At 36.7% G+C, this 22,307-nt stretch overlaps 1 protein-coding gene across 1 annotated transcript in view; it reads right to left on the bottom strand.

Annotated features, from left to right (window-relative positions):
• CFAP54 (cilia and flagella associated protein 54) overlaps nt 1-22,307 on the bottom strand; it is a 379,132-nt gene that overhangs the window by 215,072 nt on the left and 141,753 nt on the right. The window contains exons 33-36 of the mRNA XM_054442311.1: nt 10,972-11,202; nt 7,352-7,494; nt 5,301-5,482; nt 3,570-3,797 (exon numbers count right to left, since the gene is read on the bottom strand). Of these exons, the coding sequence (XP_054298286.1) occupies nt 3,570-3,797; nt 5,301-5,482; nt 7,352-7,494; nt 10,972-11,202 (784 nt within the window). The remainder of the gene's footprint in view (nt 1-3,569; nt 3,798-5,300; nt 5,483-7,351; nt 7,495-10,971; nt 11,203-22,307) is intronic.

Raw genomic sequence — 22,307 nt, 5'->3', positions numbered from 1 at the left:
TTTTGTTAAAAAAATCAGATTGTTTTCCTGTAGAGTTCCCATAGTCTGAATTTTACTGAGGCTATTCCTGTAATTTCATTTAAAATGTTCTTCTGTCCACTGTATTTTCTACAAATTGTGGGATAAATGTAAGTATTCTATCTGATTCCAGTTAGATTTCTGTTTTTTGGCAAGTATACTGCATAAGATGCTCTTGATCCTCCAATTCATTCATTAAGAATTACAGAAACCTAGTAATTCTAATTCCAACATCCTTTCTTCATTTATTACCTGGATACTTTTGTGAAGAAAAATTCCCCTTCATTAACTATTTGGTCATCCTCAAATATAGTTCACATAGGAGGGAAGGTAGTCAAGCTTTTTTTTTCCCAAAGAAGCCCTGTTTCCTTTAGTGATAAATGTATTTAAAGGCAACAATCTAGGTCCTAGAGTTGACATTTCTTTTTGAAACCTCTGAACTGCTTTGACTCCTTTGGTGGGAAAAAAAAAAACACCATACATATGGGTCTATTTTCAGATTATATTTGTTCCATTGATATATTACTCTCTTTAGGTCAGTATCATACTCTCCTAATTACCATAGCTTTAGTAAGCCTTGATATCACATATATAGTGAATCCTCCAATTTGTTCTTTTTAAAAAAAATTTTTTTTGGGCATTCACATTTTTTTGCATTTGCTTATAAATTTTAAAATGAATTTGAATTCATGCCCCAAAGAATGACTATTGGGATTTTCACTGATATTTCACTGAATTGACAAATCTATGTTCATGAGGGATATTAGTTCATACTTTCCCAGTTGGTATTTGTTAGGGTTAAGCTGGTCTCATTTCTTAAAAAAAAAAAAAATTAAGTGAAATGAGCCAGACACAAGAAGACAAATATTGCATGCTCTCACTTATATGTGGCAGCTAAACAATGTGAACATATGGAGGTTAACAGTGGAAAGGTAGATAACAAAGACTGGGAAGGGTGGGGGTTACAGGTGAGAGGTGAGAGGAGAGGATGAGGACAAGTGAGTGAGTTAAAGGAGCAGTAAGATAAAAGGAATAAATGCAATACTTCACAAAAATGTACTGTACTTGGGTGATGGGCACTCTGAATACCCTGGCTTGATCACAACCCATTGTATACATATAACAAATTTTCTCATGTACCCCATAAATTTTTACAAATAAAAATCATTGGTATAAAATGTATTATTTCTTCCATGTGTGTTTGCTCAAATTTTCCAAAGAAACATTGTGGGTCTGGAATTTTCTTTATGTGAAGGTTTCTGATTATGAAGTCAAGTTTGTTAGTATATTTAGGGCAATTCATATTTTCTGTTTCTTCTTGTGTCAGATTGTTAAGTTGTGCTTTCCAACAAATATGTCCATTTCACCTAAGTGATCAAATTTATTAACAAAAATTGATCATATTTCCTTTTTTAATATCTATAGGATTTGTAGTTATATCCCTCCTCCATTACTAATATGAGTAATTTGTGCTTTTCTCACTTTTGTTCTTCATCAGTATTTCTATGAGTATACTAGATTTAATAATTTTTAATTTAAAAGATCAAATTTTGACTTTATTGTTTTTGCTTTATATTTATCTAATTGATTTCTGCTCTTATCATTTCTTTTATTTCTTTTTATTATTTCCTTTCTTCTCTTTAGTTTAGATTTAATTTGCTCTTCTTTTTCTATATATAAACATTTAGATAATTGATATTACATGTTTTTTCTTTCCTATTAAGCATTGAAAGCTATAAATTTCCCTCTATACCCTGCTTCATTTGAATGCCATACATGTTAATGTGTTATTATTAGTTTCAAATATTCTCTAATTTCTCTTGTGTTTTCTTCTTTGACTCATGGGGTATTTGGAATTGTATTATTTAATTTCCAGATATTTGGAGATTTTTCTTCCTATATTATGGCAATCCATTTATAATTTAATTCTGTAATGGTCAAAGAACATACTCTTCAAGAGTTCAGTCTTACATTTTTGAAGACTTATTTTTGACTCTGTATATGACCCATCTCAGTGAACACACCACGTGCACTTGTGCTCTGTTTCCATTCCACCTGGCTTTACTGTACCACAGTTGTGACAAGTCACCCAATCTTCTGACTGACCAGCCATAAATTCAGGGGTTTCCATAGCCCCTTCGATCTGATAATTCACTAGAATGACTCATAGAACTCACTGAAAGCACTGTACTTACAATTACAGTTTTATTGTAAAGAAAACTCAGGAACAGCCTAGTGAAGAGGTACATAGGGTGCAGTCTGAGAGGGTCCCTGGCACAGAGCTGCCATGCCCTCTCCCTGTGGAATCAGGGCATGTCACCCTCCTGACACATCAATGTGTTTATCATCCAGGAAGTTCTTCAAGCTTTGGATGTCCAGAATGTATTTTGAGTTTTTCTTATTAGGTACATACATATTTATGATTGGTATGTCTTCCTGATTAATTGAGGTTCTTCTTAACATGAAATGTCCCTCTTTATCTCTCATAATGCTCCTTGATTTATATTATCTTGTCTAACAATATAGACTCATCAGCTTTTTTATCTTTATTGTTCTAATGGTATATCTCTTTCCATATTTTTATTTTCAATCTACCTGTTTCTTTATATTCAGAGTGCTTCTCTTGGTAGATGGGTACATGTGTCTTGCTTTTTTATCCAGTCAGACAATCTCTACCCTTTATTTGGCATCTTTAACCCACTAATAGTAAATACAGTTATTGATATCATTGAGTTAGAGTGAATGTTTTATACTTGTTTTCTCTTTGTCCCATGTTTTTTGTTCCTCTGTTCCTTCTTCCCTGCCTTCTTTTGAGTTAATTGAGCATTACTTAGTCTTCCCTTTTACTTCGTTGACTTTTCAGCTATGTCTCTTTTTCACTAGTTACTCAAGGGATCATTAAATACATCCTTATCACTTAGAGTTAATATTGTACCACTTCATATAAAGTGTAAAAACCTTAATAATTTACTCTCTTTGTCTTTTCTGCCATTGCCAAATATTTTCCTCTAGAAATGTTATAAGCCTCATGGCACAATGTGTGTATGTGTTTACTAATTTTCAATGTGTTTAGGTTATATTCTATTTATATTACTTCAATTTTATTTCCATGCTTTAAACCACAGTGTGATAAGTTTTAAATGGCTGTAAATTCTAGCAGACCAGAATAATAGAACAGGACAGAGAAGCAGTGGAATAAAGATCAGCTGATCACATCTTTATTCAAGCTATGTGATCTTCCTTGGAATCTATTTCTTTATCTGGCAAAAAATTGTTATAAGGATTAAGTGCATTAAGGCAAATTTATGTAGGGGCTGGAGTTCAGTTCATGTTACTTTCCCTTCCCTATAACAAGTTAAATTTTCAGGCTAAGCTATTGTTAGTTAACATCAATGCAAGTTATATATTGTAAACAAAATTATAATGAGAAGCAAATGAAATGTAGACAAACCAAATGAGAAATTAAAAAAAAAAGTTTCTACTTATACCAAGATGCACAGTACGATATTTTTAACTGAATATAATAAAAATAATTACCAAAGTGTCCTTACTTTAATAGAATTGGTATTTTGTAGTTGTATTAACATGTCAATAAGTAATTCTGCTCCCAAATAGAATGGTAAAACAGAGGTGCAGAGGAAACCATCTTGGCTAATAGGAAATGTTTTATCAAGATCCACTGCCTGTTTAAGAAGTATTTGTAGTTCCTGAGTAAAGTTCCATAAGGCCCGACAGCAGTTCTGAAGCAGAGTCCAATAGCCACCACGATGAGCAAGAACCTATGACAAACACAAAATTTAAAAGACCCCAAAGTTCCAAAAGTTACAGATCTCTGAACAACTTCATCTTTTTCCAAATATTATGTGTCAATAGTAAAAATAACTAACATCATTTGTTAGTGTCACTTACATGAGTTAGACACTGTTATATGCATTATCTCATTTACTTCAAACAAAGATTTCCATGAAGTAAGTGTGCACTAGGTACTAGTATTTTACCCAATTTACAGATGAGGAAATGGAGTCATGGGTTCAGCATGGCTAACCCATTGTTCTAGGTGCTAGGAATTCAGCAGCGAGCAAGGGAAACTGGGTCTGCCCTCATGATGCTTACGTTCATTTCGGGAGACAGACACTAGAAAAGTAGACATATAAAAACATAATTTCAAGCAATAAGAAGTTTTATAAAGAAAAATAAAGCAGAAATGAGTTGGAACCTGACAGAGCATTACAGGACAGGTTGCTTTAGACAGGGTGGTCGGGAAAGAAGTCCTCTCTGATGAGGTAGCATTTGAGCAAACATCTGAATATTGAACAAGTCATGTGAAAGTGGCAGCGAGGGTGTTGGGTGGAGAAGAACATTTGAGGCTCAGGGAACAGCAAGGTGAAACTGAGGGCTGAGGATGGAACAAACTAAGTGCTTTCAAGACTGCTGACCCATGGGAGTGGGCTAAACAACAGCAAGAGTAAGAGGAGCTGAGTTCTGCAAGGTGCTCAGGACCAGCTCTTCCAGGGCCTTGAAGCTGGAGGCCAGGATAGGATTCAATGCTATGGTCAAAGCAGGTGATCCAGGTTTACATTACATTATGTAAAAATCACTCTGTCCACTCCATGGGGCATATGAAAACCTGTCTTCCTTTCTTATCTAGAAAGGACAGATTTCTCCTTACCTCTTGAGGAGTTTAAAATATATGCCCTTCCTGCTATGAAAAAAAGAAACTGATTTCTTTGTAGCTAAAAATTCCAATTCTGGGTTTAATCATGTCTCATATAATATTTAAGAAGAAAAAGAAAGAAAAGCATTTGAGAGAACATGGAAGTGATGGGAATAAGGAAACTGGGGGCAAAGGCAGGGTTCTCTTAGAGCCTAGAAAGATATTTCCCTGTCCTAGAAAGAAGAGAGAGATCTATGGTACCCCGAAGAGAGATCAAGTCCCCATAGAGGAACCCCTTGCATTATGAGAGAACCCCATGTCTTGGCAGAGAGGTGCATGCATATTCATAGGAACTGCATGAACAGGGACAAAGAACACCTGGGCTCTGGGTGGATGGCTGACAATGACTAAAGAAGCTTCCCCACTCTGCCTGACAACTGGACAAAACATGCCCTCAGTATCACTGCAGGTACACCTCAAAAGTGACTTAGGATACACCCAGCAAGATGAGGTCTCAAAGTCACAACTAAAATTATGTATAGTAAGAAAATAAACACAATGTGTCTTAAACATCCGAGTTGGTGGGCTAAAATTTATGTCTACTACACTGCGAACAAGATTGCATTACCATTGCTCTCCTGCAGTATAAAAAGATTTTCATAAAATGATCCATTACACACAAATTTGCTCCTCGGTCCTTTTCTTTAGCACTAGAACCTGATTGAGAGTCTGAGTCATAAACTGTTTGTGTCTTGGACATATTTTCATCACTCATTATGGAATTAATAAATGTAGAAAATTCTTCAGCATCTACAGTACAAAAATAAGATATGACATGATTAAAAACATAGAATTAAGTTCCAGAAAACACAGTAGGTGATAAGGATCAAGTGAGTAATTCAGATAACAAATTCTACATAAATTTGGAGAAAGGACAAGACTATCAGAGATACAATGAACCAGGGAAAGTTTCTAGAGAAGGAGGTATTTGGGTCTTAAAGAATGGGCATGATTTAGCTATATGGGGAAATACAGAGAACATCATTTCAGACAAAGTTGATGGCAAAAGGAACAATGCAGAAGTAGGAATGTACATGTTTTTTGAAGGGAACAATAGAAAATACTATTGTCCTTTCATTTCCTCCCAAACAGGCCATTCCTAAGACACACATATCAGAAAGTGAGCTGCACTTCTGGAGTTAGGCAGTGCAGCAACCTCGGCCATGCATTCCCCTGTTGGTGTGGCATAAAAAAGAAGGCTTTCTCCTGCCACCAACTTTCTCTTAGAACCCTGCATTAGATAGTAAGTCTCCGTAGCAAAATATTCTATTGCCAATTTCATGGTAGGTCTTAGGTAGAGAGCCAGTTTAAAAAAAAGAAAAACTCAGGAAGCTATATACTACAATCTATATTCAAAAACCAGACTCTATGGCTATGGAATTCACTTTCAAATACCTCACTATAGGTAGTATGATATGCACATACCTGTGAAATCTAATCTATATCCTAGAAGATATCAGAAAGCATGCCAAGTACCTCAAACATAAATCAACACTCCTGGGGCAGTTAACTGGCATACCAAGAACTGGTTGGCAATAAATCCCATAGCTAGCACTTAAAATGTCATTACTAAAAGTCTATATAAGTGAGTTTGTAAGAGCCTAAAGGTATTAGAAATAAATTTTTATTTGTGAAATGAACCATATCATTGGTTAGAAAGTGTCCAGGTTCCATCATCTTTGCAGGAAAGGGGTGTGGAAATTAGTCAGGTTAGTCAGACTACAGTTTCCAGAGCACACCCTGATCAAGAACCCTGTTTTCAGCTGGGCGCAGTGGCTCACGCCTGTAATTCCAACATTTTGGGAGGCAGAGGCAGGTGGATCACAAGGTCAGGAGTTGGAGACCAGCCTGGCCAACATAGTGAAACCCCGTCTTTACTAAAAATACAAAAAATTAGCCAGGCGTGGTGGCACGTGCCTGTAATCCCAGCTACTTCGGAGGCTGAGGCAGAAGAATCGCTTGAATTCAGGAGGCGGAGGTTGCAGCCAGCCGAGATCGCCATTGCACTCCAGCCCAGGTGATAGCGTGAGACTCCGTCTCAAAAAAAAAAAAAAAAGAACCCTGTTTACCTGCATGTCTCTACCTTTTGGAGCCCCCTGTCACCTGACTAGATAACAAGGCTTCATTCCTCTTAGAGTGAGCTTTCTTGGAAGATGCTGGTTGGAAATCCTAGGGCAATGGTGGATTCCCCTGAATACAAAATCAGCTATCATGATAGTTTGGGTGACTGCTTGTATTAGTACATTTGATGGATTTTGCTTGGGAACTTATTTGCACTAAAACATAACACCTGATAGCAAGTCTTCACCTATCTTGAACCATCAAAGGCTATGAATATTTAATTTAAAACATTATATTTGCTGAACAATCTAATTGGCTAAGGTTAAAATACAAAATAGATATTTCCAAATATATGCAATTATATCATAAGAATATAGAAATTTTTTAAAATAGAGCAAACAAGAATCTCCTACAAAATATCAAAACTCAACTAAATTGCTGGTCCTTTGGAAAACTGGGTGTATACCTTTGTGTGTCCACAATGTGTATGTGTGTTGTGTTGTTTAGTGAATAAAAATCTAGAGGTAATTTGATAATAAACTAACATGTTTATTTTACCTGATGGTAAGTTGGCCTTTCTTTTTTTGGCTGTAAGAAGGAAATCAAGCATTGCTTTATAATTTTCTACAGTCAATTTTCTTGTTGGTAATACTGTTCCTGAATTATACAGTGAGAATATGTTAGGATCACATGATCGGAAACTGCAAGGGGGGAAAAATCACATTAAAAAACAATATAAGCAAAATTTAATTAAAACTGTCAAATGCAATCTATTTTTATTTTTAAAACATTTGTGAGTACTCCTAAATTTTAAATCATTAAGGGTTTTGGCACTTAATCAAAGCCCAACATTTTTTCACTAACTTTTAAAATTATGCAATGTAATTTTGCTCTTAGGAATTTTAACATCAATATATATTTCTCTGAAAGGGCTCTTGAAAATGGGAATAAAAATATCTGTGCCGACTCTGTGAGCTCTGAAACAACAATTTATTTCAACTTAAAACCACCTGATTTGAACAGAACTCAATGACAATGCTTACTATATAGAGTAATGTGTCCATAATCAATGGCATTTCTTTTTTTTTTTTTTTTTTTTTTTCAGACGGAGTCTCGCTCTTTCGCCCAGACTGGAGTGCAGTGGCGCGACCTCGGCTCACTGCAAGCTCTGCCTCCTGGGTTCATGCCATTCTCCTGCCTCAGCCTCCAGAGTAGCTGGGACTACAGGCACCCACCATGACGTCTGGCTAATTTTTTGTATTTTTAGTAGAGACAGTGTTTCAGTGTGTTAGCCAGGATGGTCTCGATCTCCTGACTTTATGATCCGCCCACCTCGGCCTCCCAAAGTACTGGGATTACAGGCGTGAGCCACTGCACCCAGCCATCATTTCTTTTTTAAAATAAGGTCTAGGCATTAAACAGTCTTGCATCAGAAATAATAAATGGTTTATATTTATTTTTTTTTATTATTATACTTTAAGTTTTAGGGTACACGTGCACAACGTGCAGGTTTGTTACATATATATACACGTGCCATGTTGGTGTGCTGCACCCATTAACTCGTCATTTAACATTAGGTATATCTCCTAAAGCTATCCCTCCCCCCTCCCACCACCCCACAACAGGCCTCGGTGTGTGATGTTCCCCTTCCTGTGTCCATGTGTTCTCATTTTTCGATTCCCACCTATGAGTGAGAACATGCGATGTTTGGTTTTTTGTCCTTGTGACAGTTTGCCGAGAATGATGGTTTCCATCTTCATCCATGTCCCTACAAAGGACATGAACTCATCATTTTTTATGGCTGCATAGTATTCCATGGTGTATATGTGCCACATTTTCTTAATCCAGTCTATCATTGATGGACATTTGGCTTGGTTCCAAGTCTTTGCTATTGTGAATAGTGCCACGATAAACATACATGTGCATGTGTCTTTATAGCAGCATGACTTATAATCCTTTGGGTATATACCCAGTAATGGCATGGCTGGGTCAAATGGTATTTCTAGTTCTAGATCCCTGAGGAATTGCCACACTGACTTCCACAAAGGTTGAACGAGTTTACAGTCCCACAAACAGTGTAAAAGTGTTCCTATTTCTCCACATCCTCTCCAGCACCTCTTGTTTCCTGACTTTTTAATGATCGCCATTCTAACTGGTGTGAGATGGTATCTCATTGTGGTTTTGATTTGCATTTCTCTGATGGCCAGTGATGATGAGCATTTTTTCATGTGTCTTTTGGCTGCATAAATGTCTTCTTTTGAGAAATGTCTGTTCATATCCTTCACCCACTTGTTGATGGGGTTGTTTTTTTCTTGTAAATTTGTTTGAGTTCATTGTAGATTTTGGATATTAGCCCTTTGTCAGATGAGTAGATTGCAAATATTTTCTCCCATTCTGTAGGTTGCCTGTTCACTCTGATGGTAGTTTCTTTTGCTGTGCAGAAGCTCTTGAGTTTAATTAGATCCCATTGTCAATTTTGGCTTTTGTTGCCATTGCTTTTGGTGTTTTAGACATGAAGTCCTTGCCCATGCCTATGTCCTGAATGGTATTGCCTAGGTTTTCTTCTAGGGTTTTTATGGTTTTAGGTCTAACATTTAAGTCTTTAATCCATCTTGAATTAATTTTTGTATAAGGTGTAAGGAAGGGATCCAGTTTCAGCTTTCTACATATGGCGATCCAGTTTCAGCTTTCTACATATGGCTAGCCAGTTTTCCCAGCACCGTTTATTAAATAGGGAATCCTTTCCCCATTTTTTGTTTTTGTCAGGTTTGTCAAAGATCAGATAGTTGTAGATATGTGACATTATTTCTGAGGGCTCTGTTCTGTTCCATTGGTCTATATCTCTCTTTTGGTACCAGTACCATGCTGTTTTGGTTACTGTAGCCTTGTAGTATAGTTTGAAGCTAGATAGCGTGATGCCTCCAGCTTTGTTATTTTGGCTGAGGACTGACTTGGCGATGCGGGCTCTCTTTTGGTTCCATATGAACTTTAAATTAGTTTTTTCCAATTCTGTGAAGAAAGTCATTGGTAGCTTGATGGGGATGGCATTGAATCTATAAATTACCTGGGCAGTATGGCCATTTTCACGATATTGATTCTTCCTATCCATGAGCATGGAATGTTCTTCCACTGGTTTGTATCCTCTTTTATTTCATTGAGCAGTGGTTTGTAGTTCTCCTTGAAGAGGTCCTTTACATCCCTTGTAAGTTGGATTCCTAGGTATTTTATTCTCTTTGAAGCAATTGTGAATGGGAGTTCACTCATGATTTGGCTCTCTGTTTGTCTGTTATTGGTGTATAAGAATGCTTGTGATTTTTGCACATTGATTTTGTATCTTTTTAATAGCTACACAGTATTCCATATTATGTATGTATCTTCTATTTTTATCTCTTACAGCACTTAACCAAAGACAGTAAGTGCTTAAAAATGTCTGTTGAGTTAATGATAGAAAATTGACATTGGATGAGTAAATATGATCTTAAAGTACGCCTCTATGAAATAGACATTTGCCTAATGCCTACTAATATCTACATTTATTCTATAATTCATATTAAACTTCTCTTGGAATTACATTTTACACTTGCACTGAAAGCGAGATCAACAAACATATTCAAGCTACAATCAAATATCACTTATATCCAGCACATAATTGGGAAAGATTCTGAGATTAAAACTTAAGAAATAAACCAATGGTTAGTGATATGGTTTGGCTCTCTGTCCCCACCCAAAGCTCACCTTGAATTGTAATAATCCCCACGTGTCAAGGGCAGGACCAGGTGGAGGTATCTGAATCATGGTGGCAGTTTTCCCCACGCTGTTCTCATGATAATGAGTCTCACAAGATCTGATCGTTTTATGAGCATATGGTATTTCCCTTGCACTTCTCTCTCCTGCCACCATGTGTAGAAGGATGTGTTTGCTTCCCCTTCTACCACGATTATGTTTCTTGAGCCCTCCCCAATGGAACTGTGAGTCAAATTAAACCTTCTTCCTTTATAAATTACCAGTCTCGGGAAGTTCTTTATAGCAGCGTGAGAACAGACTAAAAGAGCCAGTATAAAGATAGAAGCACTCTGTAAACCTCCTTAAGTTGTTAGCACCATTGGAGCTCTGAACACACAAATACAATCCATGTTCATGAAACTAAAAAAGTATTTTTCATCAATAATATACTATACCTGACCATCATATGTGATGTGCCAAATTTCATCTTCGTACGCTCCCATAGCTTTTGTAAAACCAGGTTAAAGTGTGCACCTGCTAGATACAGGTTCATCTGAGCTCTCCAGGGCATCTCTTCAAGTGATAGACGATGGAACCTCTTTCTTTTAACATAGCTTAATATTAGAGGATTCAAGTAATCCATCAGGTATCGTCGTGCTGCTTTACTAACACTGGTTCTCCTATTTCTGCCAAGGGAGAAAGAAGTTTTGAAATTACACAAGAACTTTCAGATATTTAATAAAGAAGAATCGTTCCAATTTGGAAAGAATACATCAAGAAGTCACTTGACTTCCCTTATGCAAATGTTTCTGGCTTATTTATCATTTCTGCAGTGCTAGAAATATGAACCAGGGTGTTTTAAAAAAAGGCACAGGGATAAGCACCAGGGACAAAGACACCATGTATTGCCTTCAACTCTCTCTGAAGTCTGTGTCCTTAGCTAAAACCAGCCAGAGCTTTTATTTTTCATAACCAAAAGGCCACTGAGATTAGACAACAAAATTAGGATATGATGTTCACATTCATCAACTAAATTCAATATTAAACAAGAAAATCATTTCTGTGTATTGGTCCTTGAGGAAAAAACAATGCAGCAAAATTTTGTCTAACATTAGTTAGACTCTAGAGGAAATAAAACATCAGTTGAATATAGCTGAGGTGACTTCATAACTGCATATTCAATATGCTCCAGAAAAAAATATACTCAAATTTTAGTTAATAGTTTAGATTTCAAGTATTATATATATTCAATTTTTTAAAATCATCCCTATCAAAACTTAAAGTAGTCCAATTATTTGCACAGTTATATAGTTGTTTATAGAGCATATTGTTCCAAGCATATTTTCAGTTTTTTTTGTTCTGTTAGCAATGTTGCTACCCTATTGGTCAGCACCAATCTACCTGATTTATGTTGGTCACTTATACATTGTTCAGAATCTAAATCAACACACACACACATACACACATACAATTAAAAAAGAATGATGGATAGGAAGAAGGGAGGCAGATGTTGTTGAAACAGAGGAGGAAACATTTGAAGAAAGGAAGGAGGGCAGCTTCCTTTTGATGTGCAGTGTTTACATTATCACTCAGTTCTAAATATGTTTTAGTTTATTGATGATTTGCTTTTAATCCAAGAGTTTTAGGGCTTTTTGTCATTGTTTAGTTGGTTTTACTGATGTTATTTGGTTTCCCAGTAAATGTGAATCTTTTTAATAGCTGTGTCCTGAAAGTTAAAAATATAATTTCCAAAATGAAAATCAATCTTGTCCCCATGTGAGTAGATCAATTCTCCTCAAAAGGCCAAGATGAGTCAACAATCGGTTGCATCTTCCTTGCCATGGAGAGTGCAACAGTTCAGGGAGATCAGCGACAGGATAGGCTTCCTCCAGGTATCTTGGCAAGGTAATGACAGACTCCAGGTGGCTCAGAAGGGAATTCACATCCAGCCCACAGAGGGTACAGAATGCTTTTCCTCCTATCATCTGAACAGTTCTTAACATTCAGGGTGCTCCAATAACCTGATTTGTGTCTCCATGAGCAACAGGTCTGAGGACACCCAAGAGACAGAGAGAGAGAGCTCCGCAAGGACAATCAGCACAAATCCTCAGTGATGTGAAGCCATAAGAGGAAGCAGATAAACACCTGAATTTAAAAATATTTAAGAATCCTGAAACTACCTTCTATACATTCTAGCTTAAGGAAATAAGCTAGCGTACCGACATTAGCAGAACCAGGATTCTCACCATTAGGGAAAAGAGTTACAATTAGGAAAAGAGAAAACTCTGGAAAGTATCCTGTGGCTTTGAACTGGAATTCCAGTTATTAGAATGAATTTATGGTTTTAGATACAGAGAGATAGAGAGAGAGAGATTTATATAGCTATATTTAGATAGATATGTTTAGATAGACAATAAGATAGATTTAGATAGACAAATTTATCTGAACAAATATATTTCCTAGCTCAGCCTATTGAGAGGACCTGGAAGAAAAGCCACATCAGTAGCCCTCACAACTTAGATTCTAAATACCACTTCTCACTAAAAGAAATCAATTGACTCGAGGGCTGTACAAGGTGTGTACAAGATGAACATCCTGTGGTAAGAAGTAGCTCAAAAAAATGATGGAAGAATGTCAAAAACGTAAGAGCTAGCCTAGAAGAGCTCCTGCTAGCCAAATCTAGAGCAATTTGAAGATTAAAATAAACAATAATGTTAATTTGATAAAGAATATCCACAGAACAAAACCTACCACAAATACCATTCTTTTTTTATATATATATACTTTGTTTTAGGGTACATGTGCACAACGTGCAGCTTTGTGACATATGTATACACGTGCCATGTTGGTGTGCTGCACCCATTAAATCATCATTTAACATTAGGTATATCTCCTAATGCTATCCCTCCCCTGCCCCCACCCGACAACAGGCCCCAGTGTGTGATGTTCCCCTTCCTGTGTCCAGGTGTTCTCATTGTTCGATTCCCACCTATGAGTGAGAACATGCAGTGTTTGGTTTTTTGTCCTTGTGACAGTTTGCTGAGAATGATGGTTTCCAGCTTCATCCATGTCCCTACAAAGGACACGAACTCATCATTTTTTATGGCTGCATAGTATTCCATGGTGTATATGTGCCACATTTTCTTAATCCACTCTATCATTGTTGGACATTTGGCTTGGTTCCAAGTCTTTGCTATTGTGAATAGTGCCACGATAAACATACGTGTGCATGTGTCTTTATAGCAGCATGATTTATAATCCTTTGGGTATATACCCAGTAATGGCATGGCTGGGTCAAATGGTATTTCTAGTTCTAGATCCCTGAGGAATCGCCACCCTGACTTCCACAATGGTTGAACTAGTTTACAGTCCCACAAACAGTGTAAAAGTGTTTCTATTTCTCCACATCCTCTCCAGCACCTCTTGTTTCCTGACTTTTTAATGATCGCCATTCTAACTGTTGTGAGATGGTATCCCATTGTGGTTTTGATTTGCATTTCTCTGATGGCCAGTGATGATGAGCATTTTTTCATGTGTCTGTTGGCTGCATAAATGTCTTCTTTTGAGAAATGTCTGTTCATATTCTTTGCCCACTTTTTCATGGGGTTGTTTGTTTTTTTCTTGTAAATTTGTTTGAGTTCATCGTAGATTCCGGATATTAGCCCTTTGTCAGATGAATAGATTGCAAAAATTTTCCCCCATTCTGTAGGTTGCCTGTTCACTCAGATGGTAGTTTCTTTTGCTGTGCAGAAGCTCTTGAGTTTAATTAGATCCCATTGTCAATTTCGGCTTTTGTTGCCATTGCTTTTGGTGTTTCAGACATGAAGTCCTTGCCCATGCCTATGTCCTGAATGGTAATGCCTAGGTTTTCTTCTAGGGTTTTTATGGTTTTAGGTCTAACATTTAAGTCTTTAATCCATCTTGAATTAATTTTTGTATAAGGTGTAAGGAAGGGATCCAGTTTCAGCTTTCTACATATGCCTAGCCAGTTTTCCCAGCACCATTTATTAAATAGGGAATCCTTTTCCCATTTTTTGTTTTTGTCAGGTTTGTCAAAGATCAGATAGCTGTAGATATGTGGTATTATTTCTGAGGGATCTGTTCTGTTCCATTAGTCTATATCTCTGTTTTGGTACCAGAACCATGCTGTTTTGGTTACTGTAGGCTTGTAGTATATAGTTTGAAGTCAGGTAGCGTGATGCCTCCAGCTTTGTTCTTTTGGCTTAGGATTGACTTGGCAATGCAGGCTCTTTTTTGGTTCCATATGAACTTTAAAGTAGATTTTTCCAATTCTGTGAAGAAAGTCATTGGTAGCTTGATGGGGATGGCATTGAATCTATAAATTACCTTGGGCAGTATGGCCATTTTCACAATATTGATTCTTCCTCCATGAGCATGGAATGTTCTTCCATTGGTTTGTATCCTCTTTTATTTCATTGAGCAGTGCTTTGTAGTTCTCCTTGAAGAGGTCCTTCACATCCCTTGTAAGTTGGATTCCTAGGTATTTTATTCTCTTTGAAGCAATTGTGAATGGGAGCTCACTCATGATTTGGCTCTCTGTTTGTCTGTTACTGATGTATAAGAATACTTGTGATTTTTGCACATTGATTTTGTATCCTGAGACTTTGCTGAAGTTGCCTATCAGCTTAAGGAGATTTTGGGCTGAGACAATGGGGTTTTCTAGATATACAATCATGTCATCTGCAAACAGGGACAATTTGACTTCCTCTTTTCCTAATTGAATACCCTTTATTTCCTTCTCCTGCGTAATTGCCCTGGCCAGAACTTCTAACACTATGTTGAATAGGAGTGGTGAGAGAGGGCATCCTTGTCTTGTGCCAGTTTTCAAAGGGAATGCTTCCAGTTTTTGCCCATTCAGTATGATATTGGCTGTGGGTTTTTCATAGATAGCTCTTATTATTTTGAGATACGTCCCATCAACACCTAATTTATTGAGAGTTTTTAGCAAGAATGTTGTTGAATATTGTCGAAGGCCTTTTCTGCATCTATTGAGATAATCATGTGGTTTTTGTCATTGGTTCTGTTTATATGCTGGATTACATTTATTGATCTGAGTATGTTGAACCAGCCTTGCATCCCAGGGATGAAGCCCACTTGATCATGGTGGATAAGTTTTTTGATGTGCTGCTGGATTCCGTTTGCCAGTATTTTATTGAGGATTTTTGCATCAATGTTCATCAGGGATATTGGTCTAAAATTCTCTTTTTTTGTTGTGTCTCTGCCAGGCTTTGGTATCAGGATGATGTTGGCCTCATAAAATCAGTTAGGGAGGAATCCTTTTTCTATTGATTGGAATAGTTTCAGAAGGAATGGTACCAGCTCCTCCTTGTACCTCTGGTAGAATTTGGTTGTGAATCCATCTGGTCCTGGACTTTTTTTGGTTGGTAAGCTATTAATTATTGCCTCAATTTCAGAGCCTGTTATTGGTCTATTCAGAGATTCAACTTCTTCCTGGTTTAGTCTTGGGAGAGTGTATGTGTCGAGGAATTTATCCATTTCTTCTAGAATTTCTAGTTTATTTGCATAGAGGTGTTTATAGTATTCTCCGATGGTAGTTTGTATTTCTGTGGGATCGGTAGTGATATCCCCTTTATCATTTTTTATTGCGTCCATTTGATTCTTCTCTCTTTTCTTCTTTATTAGTCTTGCTATTGGTCTATCAATTTTGTTGATCTTTTCAAAAAACCAGCTCCTGGATTCATTGATACCAGAATCTCTGGGACACATTCAAAGCAGTGTGTAGAGGGAAATTTATAGCACTAAATGCCCACAAGAGAAAGCAAGAAAGATCTAAAATTGACACCCTAACATCACAATTAAAACAACTAGAGAAGCAAGAGCAAACACATTCAAAAGCTAGCAGACGGCAAGAAATAACCAAGATCACAGCAGAACTGAAGGAAATAGAGACACAAATACCATTCTTAATGCTAAAATGTTGAAAACGTGAAAGCGTTCCCTATGAAATGGGAATCAGACAAATATGCCCACTAACATCATTTTTGTTTTAACACTGTATTGATAGGCCTAGCCAGAACAATAAGGAAGAAAAAGGAAAAGGGGAAAAGGATTGGAAAGTCAATATACAAAAATAACTCTATTTCTACATACCATCAATAAACAAAGAGTTCTAAAAGAACCATTTCCGGTAGCTTCAAAAACATACCTAGAAATTAATCAAAGCAATGATATATAAGATCTATTCACAAGAAACAGAAATTACAAAGATAATTTAAAAACATATAGAACTAAATGAGAATGAAAACAATTTTAGTAAAAATTGTAGGATGCAGGCCAGGTGCAGTGGCTCATGCCTGTAATCCCAGCACTTTGAGAGGCTGAGGCAGGAGGATCACTTGGGCCCAGGAGTTCAAGACCAGCCTGGGCAACATAGCGAGGCCGCCTCTACAATTAAAAAAAAAAAAATTAGCCAGGCGTGGTGGTACGTGCCTGCAGTCCTAGCTACTCAGGAGACTGAAGTAGGAGGATCGCTTAAGCCCAGGATTTTGAGGCTGCAGTGAGCTATGATGGTACCACTGCACTCCAGCCTGGATGACCAAAAAAATAAATAAATAAAATAAATATATATATATACACACACACACACACACACACATATGCATATATATACATATATATATATATGATACAGCTAAAATATTTAGAAGAAAACTTAAATGTTTATGTTTTCTGGATTCAAAGCAATCCCAACCATACTTCCAGCAAGTTCTTTGTTTTTAAATTACCATTGTACAGTGTGTGCCACTTCATGACAGGGATACATTCTGAGAAATGTTTTGTTAAGCTATTTTATTGTTGTTTGAACATCATAGGGTGTTCTTACACAAACCTAAATGGTATAGCCTACTACACACCTAGGCTACAAACCTCTACAGCAGATTAGGGTAATAAATACTGTAGGCAATTATGACAAGATGGTATTTGTACACCGAAACATAGAAAAGGTATGGTGAAAATATGATTTTATAATTGTATAGGACCACCATTGTACATGCAGTCCATCATTGATCAAAATGTTATGCAACACGTGAATGTAATTTCAATCTTTCCTCATTAATTATTTTTCAGTTTCTCCTTCAGATTTTTAAATGTATAGAATCTTTTTGGTTAACTTTTCAAAAATTGATTTCTACCTTAATTGCACTGTAATAAAATATGCTTTATATTATTCCAATTACTTGAAATTTCTTGAGACTTGCTTTAGAGCCAATAGTATAAATACTCTATGCACGATTAAAAACAACAGTCATTCTCCAGTTGTTAGCTAACTGTAGCACTTTTTTCTCAAAAATCTATAATCAGCTTGTCAATTTCCACCAAAAGAAAATCCCAAGATTATATGAGGTAAGCATTCTACTTTGAAAGTTAGAAAAGGAACAACGGAATTCGCCAAAAGAAAGAAGGTAGGTACCCAAGAGAAACGAAAATATGTCTAAACCAAAGCTTTACATGAATGTTCACAGCAGTATTATTTATAATAGCCAAAAAGTGGATCAACTGATCCAAAAGTCTATCAACCTATGAATGGATAGACAAAATGTGATATATCCATACCATGAAATATTATGCAGCAATAAACAAATGTAATACTGAGACATGCCACGTGGATGATCCTGGAAAACATGATGCTAAGTGAAAGAAGTCAGTGGCAAAGGACCACATATTATATGATTACATATACGCGAAACAGCCGGAATAGGCAAATCTGTAGAAACAGGAAGCGGATTCATGGTTGCCTCAAGCTGAGGGAAAGGAGTTGGATGTGAGGGAGTGACAGTTAAGGGGTGCAGGGTTTCTTTCTGGGTAAATGAAAATGTACTAAAATTGAGTGAGGTGATCATTAAACTCTGTAACAAAAGCCACTGAAGTATGTCACTGGGGTAAATTGTTGGCATGTGACTTATTATCTCAATAAAGCTGTTTTTTGTTTGTTTGTTTGTTTTTCGTCGGACTCCTCAGTAGCTGGGATTACAGGCATGTGCCACCATGCCCAGCTAATTTTTGTATTTTTAGTAGAGACGGGGTTTCACCATGTTGGTCAGGCTGGTCTCGGACTCCTGACCTTGTTATCTGCCTACCTCAGCTTCCCAAAGTTCTGGGATTACAGGCATGAGCCACCACGCCTGCCAATAAAGCTGTTTTTCAAAAGGAAGATAGAAAGTAATAAACATAAAAGCAAACGTAATGAAAAAGAAAATCAAGACAATAGAAAGGATCAACAAAGACAAAATTTGGTTCTTTGCAAAGACTAAAAAATAGACAAACCTCTGGCAAAACAAATGACAAAAATACGAGAGAAGACAAAGATTAATGAATTTAGGAATGAAACACAGGATGTAACTATAGATATAGCAGAGAGTCAAAAGTTAATATGAGAGTACAACTTTTTATGAATAAATATGAAAACAGATAAAATGGACAATTTTTTAGAAAAACATAATTCATCAAAAGGAACTCAAAAAAGATTACAGACTCAAAGAGACATAGTAATCTCAAAGAAATTGGATCTGTTAGTAAAAAATGTGCAGGGATGGTATGGTATAATAAAAATACATATTTGGTACCTGTCTCCTGGTTTCTGGCACAGAGAGGTCTTCAAACCCTTGGAATTTCCATAGTGAAAGAAATGTGTTACTCACAGAAAGTCCCTGTGGAACCTATGTAAGTCTATGCTAAGGAAGCGACTCAAGGTAGAGCCTCTAGATAGCCTCAGGATATAGGTTATCTTAATCATCACTAAACACATGATTAGAGGGTGAGACCTTTCAGCCCCACCCCTCCCACCTTCTGGAGGGGAGGGTGGCTGCAAGCCAGGTTATGAAAACTCTTGAACTCGGAGGTTCAGGGTGCTTCCAGGTAGGTACAACCACAAGCTAGGAGGGTGATGCCCCCAACTCCACAGGGACAGAAGCTCCTGTGCTCAGGAGCCGTCTGGACTTTGCCCTTGGTATGTACCTTCTGATGCGGCTGTTCATTTGTATCTTTTATATTAAGCTAGTAAACATGTAAGGTGTTTTTCTGAGTTTTGTGAGCTATTGTAGCAAGTTTTCAAACCTGAGGAGGCAATCTCTGAATTTATAGTCAGCTAGGCAGAAGTGTGGGTATCCGGGTATCACATTTGTGAGTGGCCTCTGAAGTGGAGGCAGTGTTGTGGGACCAAGCCCTTTAACTTGTGGGATGTGCTGCTAACTCTACGTCGACAGTGTCAGCATTTAATTGTCTTTTTGTACTATAGTTATACAGGATGTTATCCTAAGGAGAAATTCCATGAAGTGCATATGGGGCTGCCCCACTGGTGCTGGAGAATTGATTGGTGCTGGAAAACACCACATGGTTTGTGTCAGAAGTGGTATGAGCAAAAAGATACTACACATCATTTAACATTTATGTAATAATGTAGTTTATCGCACGATCATATTAAAGAAGAAAAAAACATTGAAAAAGAAATATTCAACAAAATTAAACTTAATTTATAACAAAACTCTTAGAAAATAAAAAATGGAAAACAATTTCCTAAATGTGATAAAGGGCTTCATCCCAAATCCCAAAGCAAATATGGTACTTAGAAGGGAAATAATAAATATATTTTTTAAATTCATATTATAGACAAGTTTATTCTAAAATGTATATGAAATGGTACAAGAAATAGATCTTTAAAATTCGTGTTACAGACAAGCTTATTCTAAAATGTATATGAAATGGTACAGATCCTAGAGTAGCTAAAACAATTTTGTAAAAAAATAAAGTGCAAAGTATCACTCTATTTGATTTTAAGGTTTACTCTATAACAACAATAAAGAAAGAGAATGTGGTATTGGCAGAGGGAGGCACATAGATCAATGGAACAGAATACAGAACTCAGAAATAGATCTGCACAAATACGTCCAGCTGATTTTTTACAAAGGTACAAAAGTGATTCAATGGAGGAAGGATAGTCTTTTCAAGAAATGACATTGGAGCAATTAGATATCCGCAAGTAAAAACATGAAGTTCAATCTAAACCTCACATCTTATGAAAAAATTAACTCAAAATGAATCACAACTTAAATGGAAAACATGAAACTATAACACTTAGCAGGGGAAAAAAAGGACCTACGATTAGGCAAAAAGTTTTTAGATTTGCCACCAAAAGCACAACCCATTAAAGGAAAAATTGATAAGCTGGACCTCATCAAGATTTAAAAATTGTGCTCTGCAAAAGAATCTGTGAAGAGGATGAGAAGACAAGCCACATACTGGGAAAAAGTATTTGCCAATAACATATGCAACAAAGGCCTTGTATCTAGAATATATAAAGAATTCTCAAAATTCAACAGAAAAATAAAAACAATCCAATGAGAAAATGAGCAAAAGACATAAACAGACATTTCACTAAAGAGGATATACAGATGGCAAGTAAGCATATAAAAAGATGTTTGGCCGGGCACAGTGGCTCACACTTGTAATCCCAGCACTTTGGGAGGCTGAAGCGAGTGGATCATGAGGTCAGGAGTTCAAGACCAGCCTGACCAACATAATGAAACCCCGTCTCTACTAAAAATACAAAAATTAGTCAAGCATGGTGGTGCATGCCTATAATCCCATCTACTCAAGAGGCTGAGACAGGAGAATCACTTGAACCGGGGAGGCGGAGGTTACAGTGAGCCAAGATCGCGCCACTGCACTCCAGCCTGGGTGACGGAGTGAGACTCCATCTCAAAAAAAAAAAAAAAAAAAAAAAAAAAAAAAAGGTGTTCACTATCATTAGCCATTAGGGAAATGCAAATTAAGGCCATGAGATATCACTACACACCTATTTTAATAGCTAAAATTTAAAAACCAGTAATAATACTCAATGCTGGAAAGCATGAATAGAAACTAGATCACTCATATACTGTTGATGGGAATGTAAAAATGTGCAGCCAGTCTGCAAAAGAGTGGAAGATGCCTTACAAAATTAAACATGCTTAACATTCGACAAAGCAATTGCACTCTTGGGTATTTATCACACAGAAATGAAGATTTGTGTTTATATAAAAACTGCACATGAATGCTAATCACAGCATTATTCCTAATAGTCAAATGCTGTTGGGTTGGAAACAATCTAAATGCTCTTCAATAGGTAAATGGTAGTAAACTATGGAATATTTATGCCATGGGATACTACTGAGCAATAATAAGTGAACTCGTGGATACACACAACTTGGGTGACTCTCAAGGGAATTATGCTAAGTGAAACAAAAAGCCAGCCTCAAAAGGTTACATACTATGGTGGTCATACAAATTCTACAGATTGCATAGAATACACACACAGACACACAAACACACACACATGTGCATGCAAACTTGCTGTAATCCAAATAAGGTCAGAGGATTATATCAATGTCAATTTCCTGGTTGTGATATTGTACTATAGTTGTACAGCTATCATTAGAAACTGGATGAAGGGTATATGGGATCTCTCTGTATTATTTCTTATAACGGCACATGAATCTATAATTATCTGGAAATAAAAAAGTTTTAAATATGCATGTTACAACAAGGATGTCCACAAACACAAACTCTTTTCCTGATTAAACTCGAAGTCCTAGCCTGTAGGCTAAACACGAAAAGGAAAGAAGAGGCTGGAGCATTAGAAAAGAATAAGCAAAACATTATCTCTTCAGATTATGACTGTCCACACACACAAAAAAAACTGTATCTACAAATAAATTATCAAGTCGTTTAGAAGATCAGTATGCAAAAAAATCAACTATACACCTATACAAAG

The sequence above is a fragment of the Pongo pygmaeus genome, chromosome 10, assembly GCF_028885625.2.
Source record: "Pongo pygmaeus isolate AG05252 chromosome 10, NHGRI_mPonPyg2-v2.0_pri, whole genome shotgun sequence".
NCBI classification, from domain to species: Eukaryota; Metazoa; Chordata; class Mammalia; order Primates; family Hominidae; genus Pongo; species Pongo pygmaeus.
This window is presented reverse-complemented; position numbering and strand designations above follow the sequence as displayed.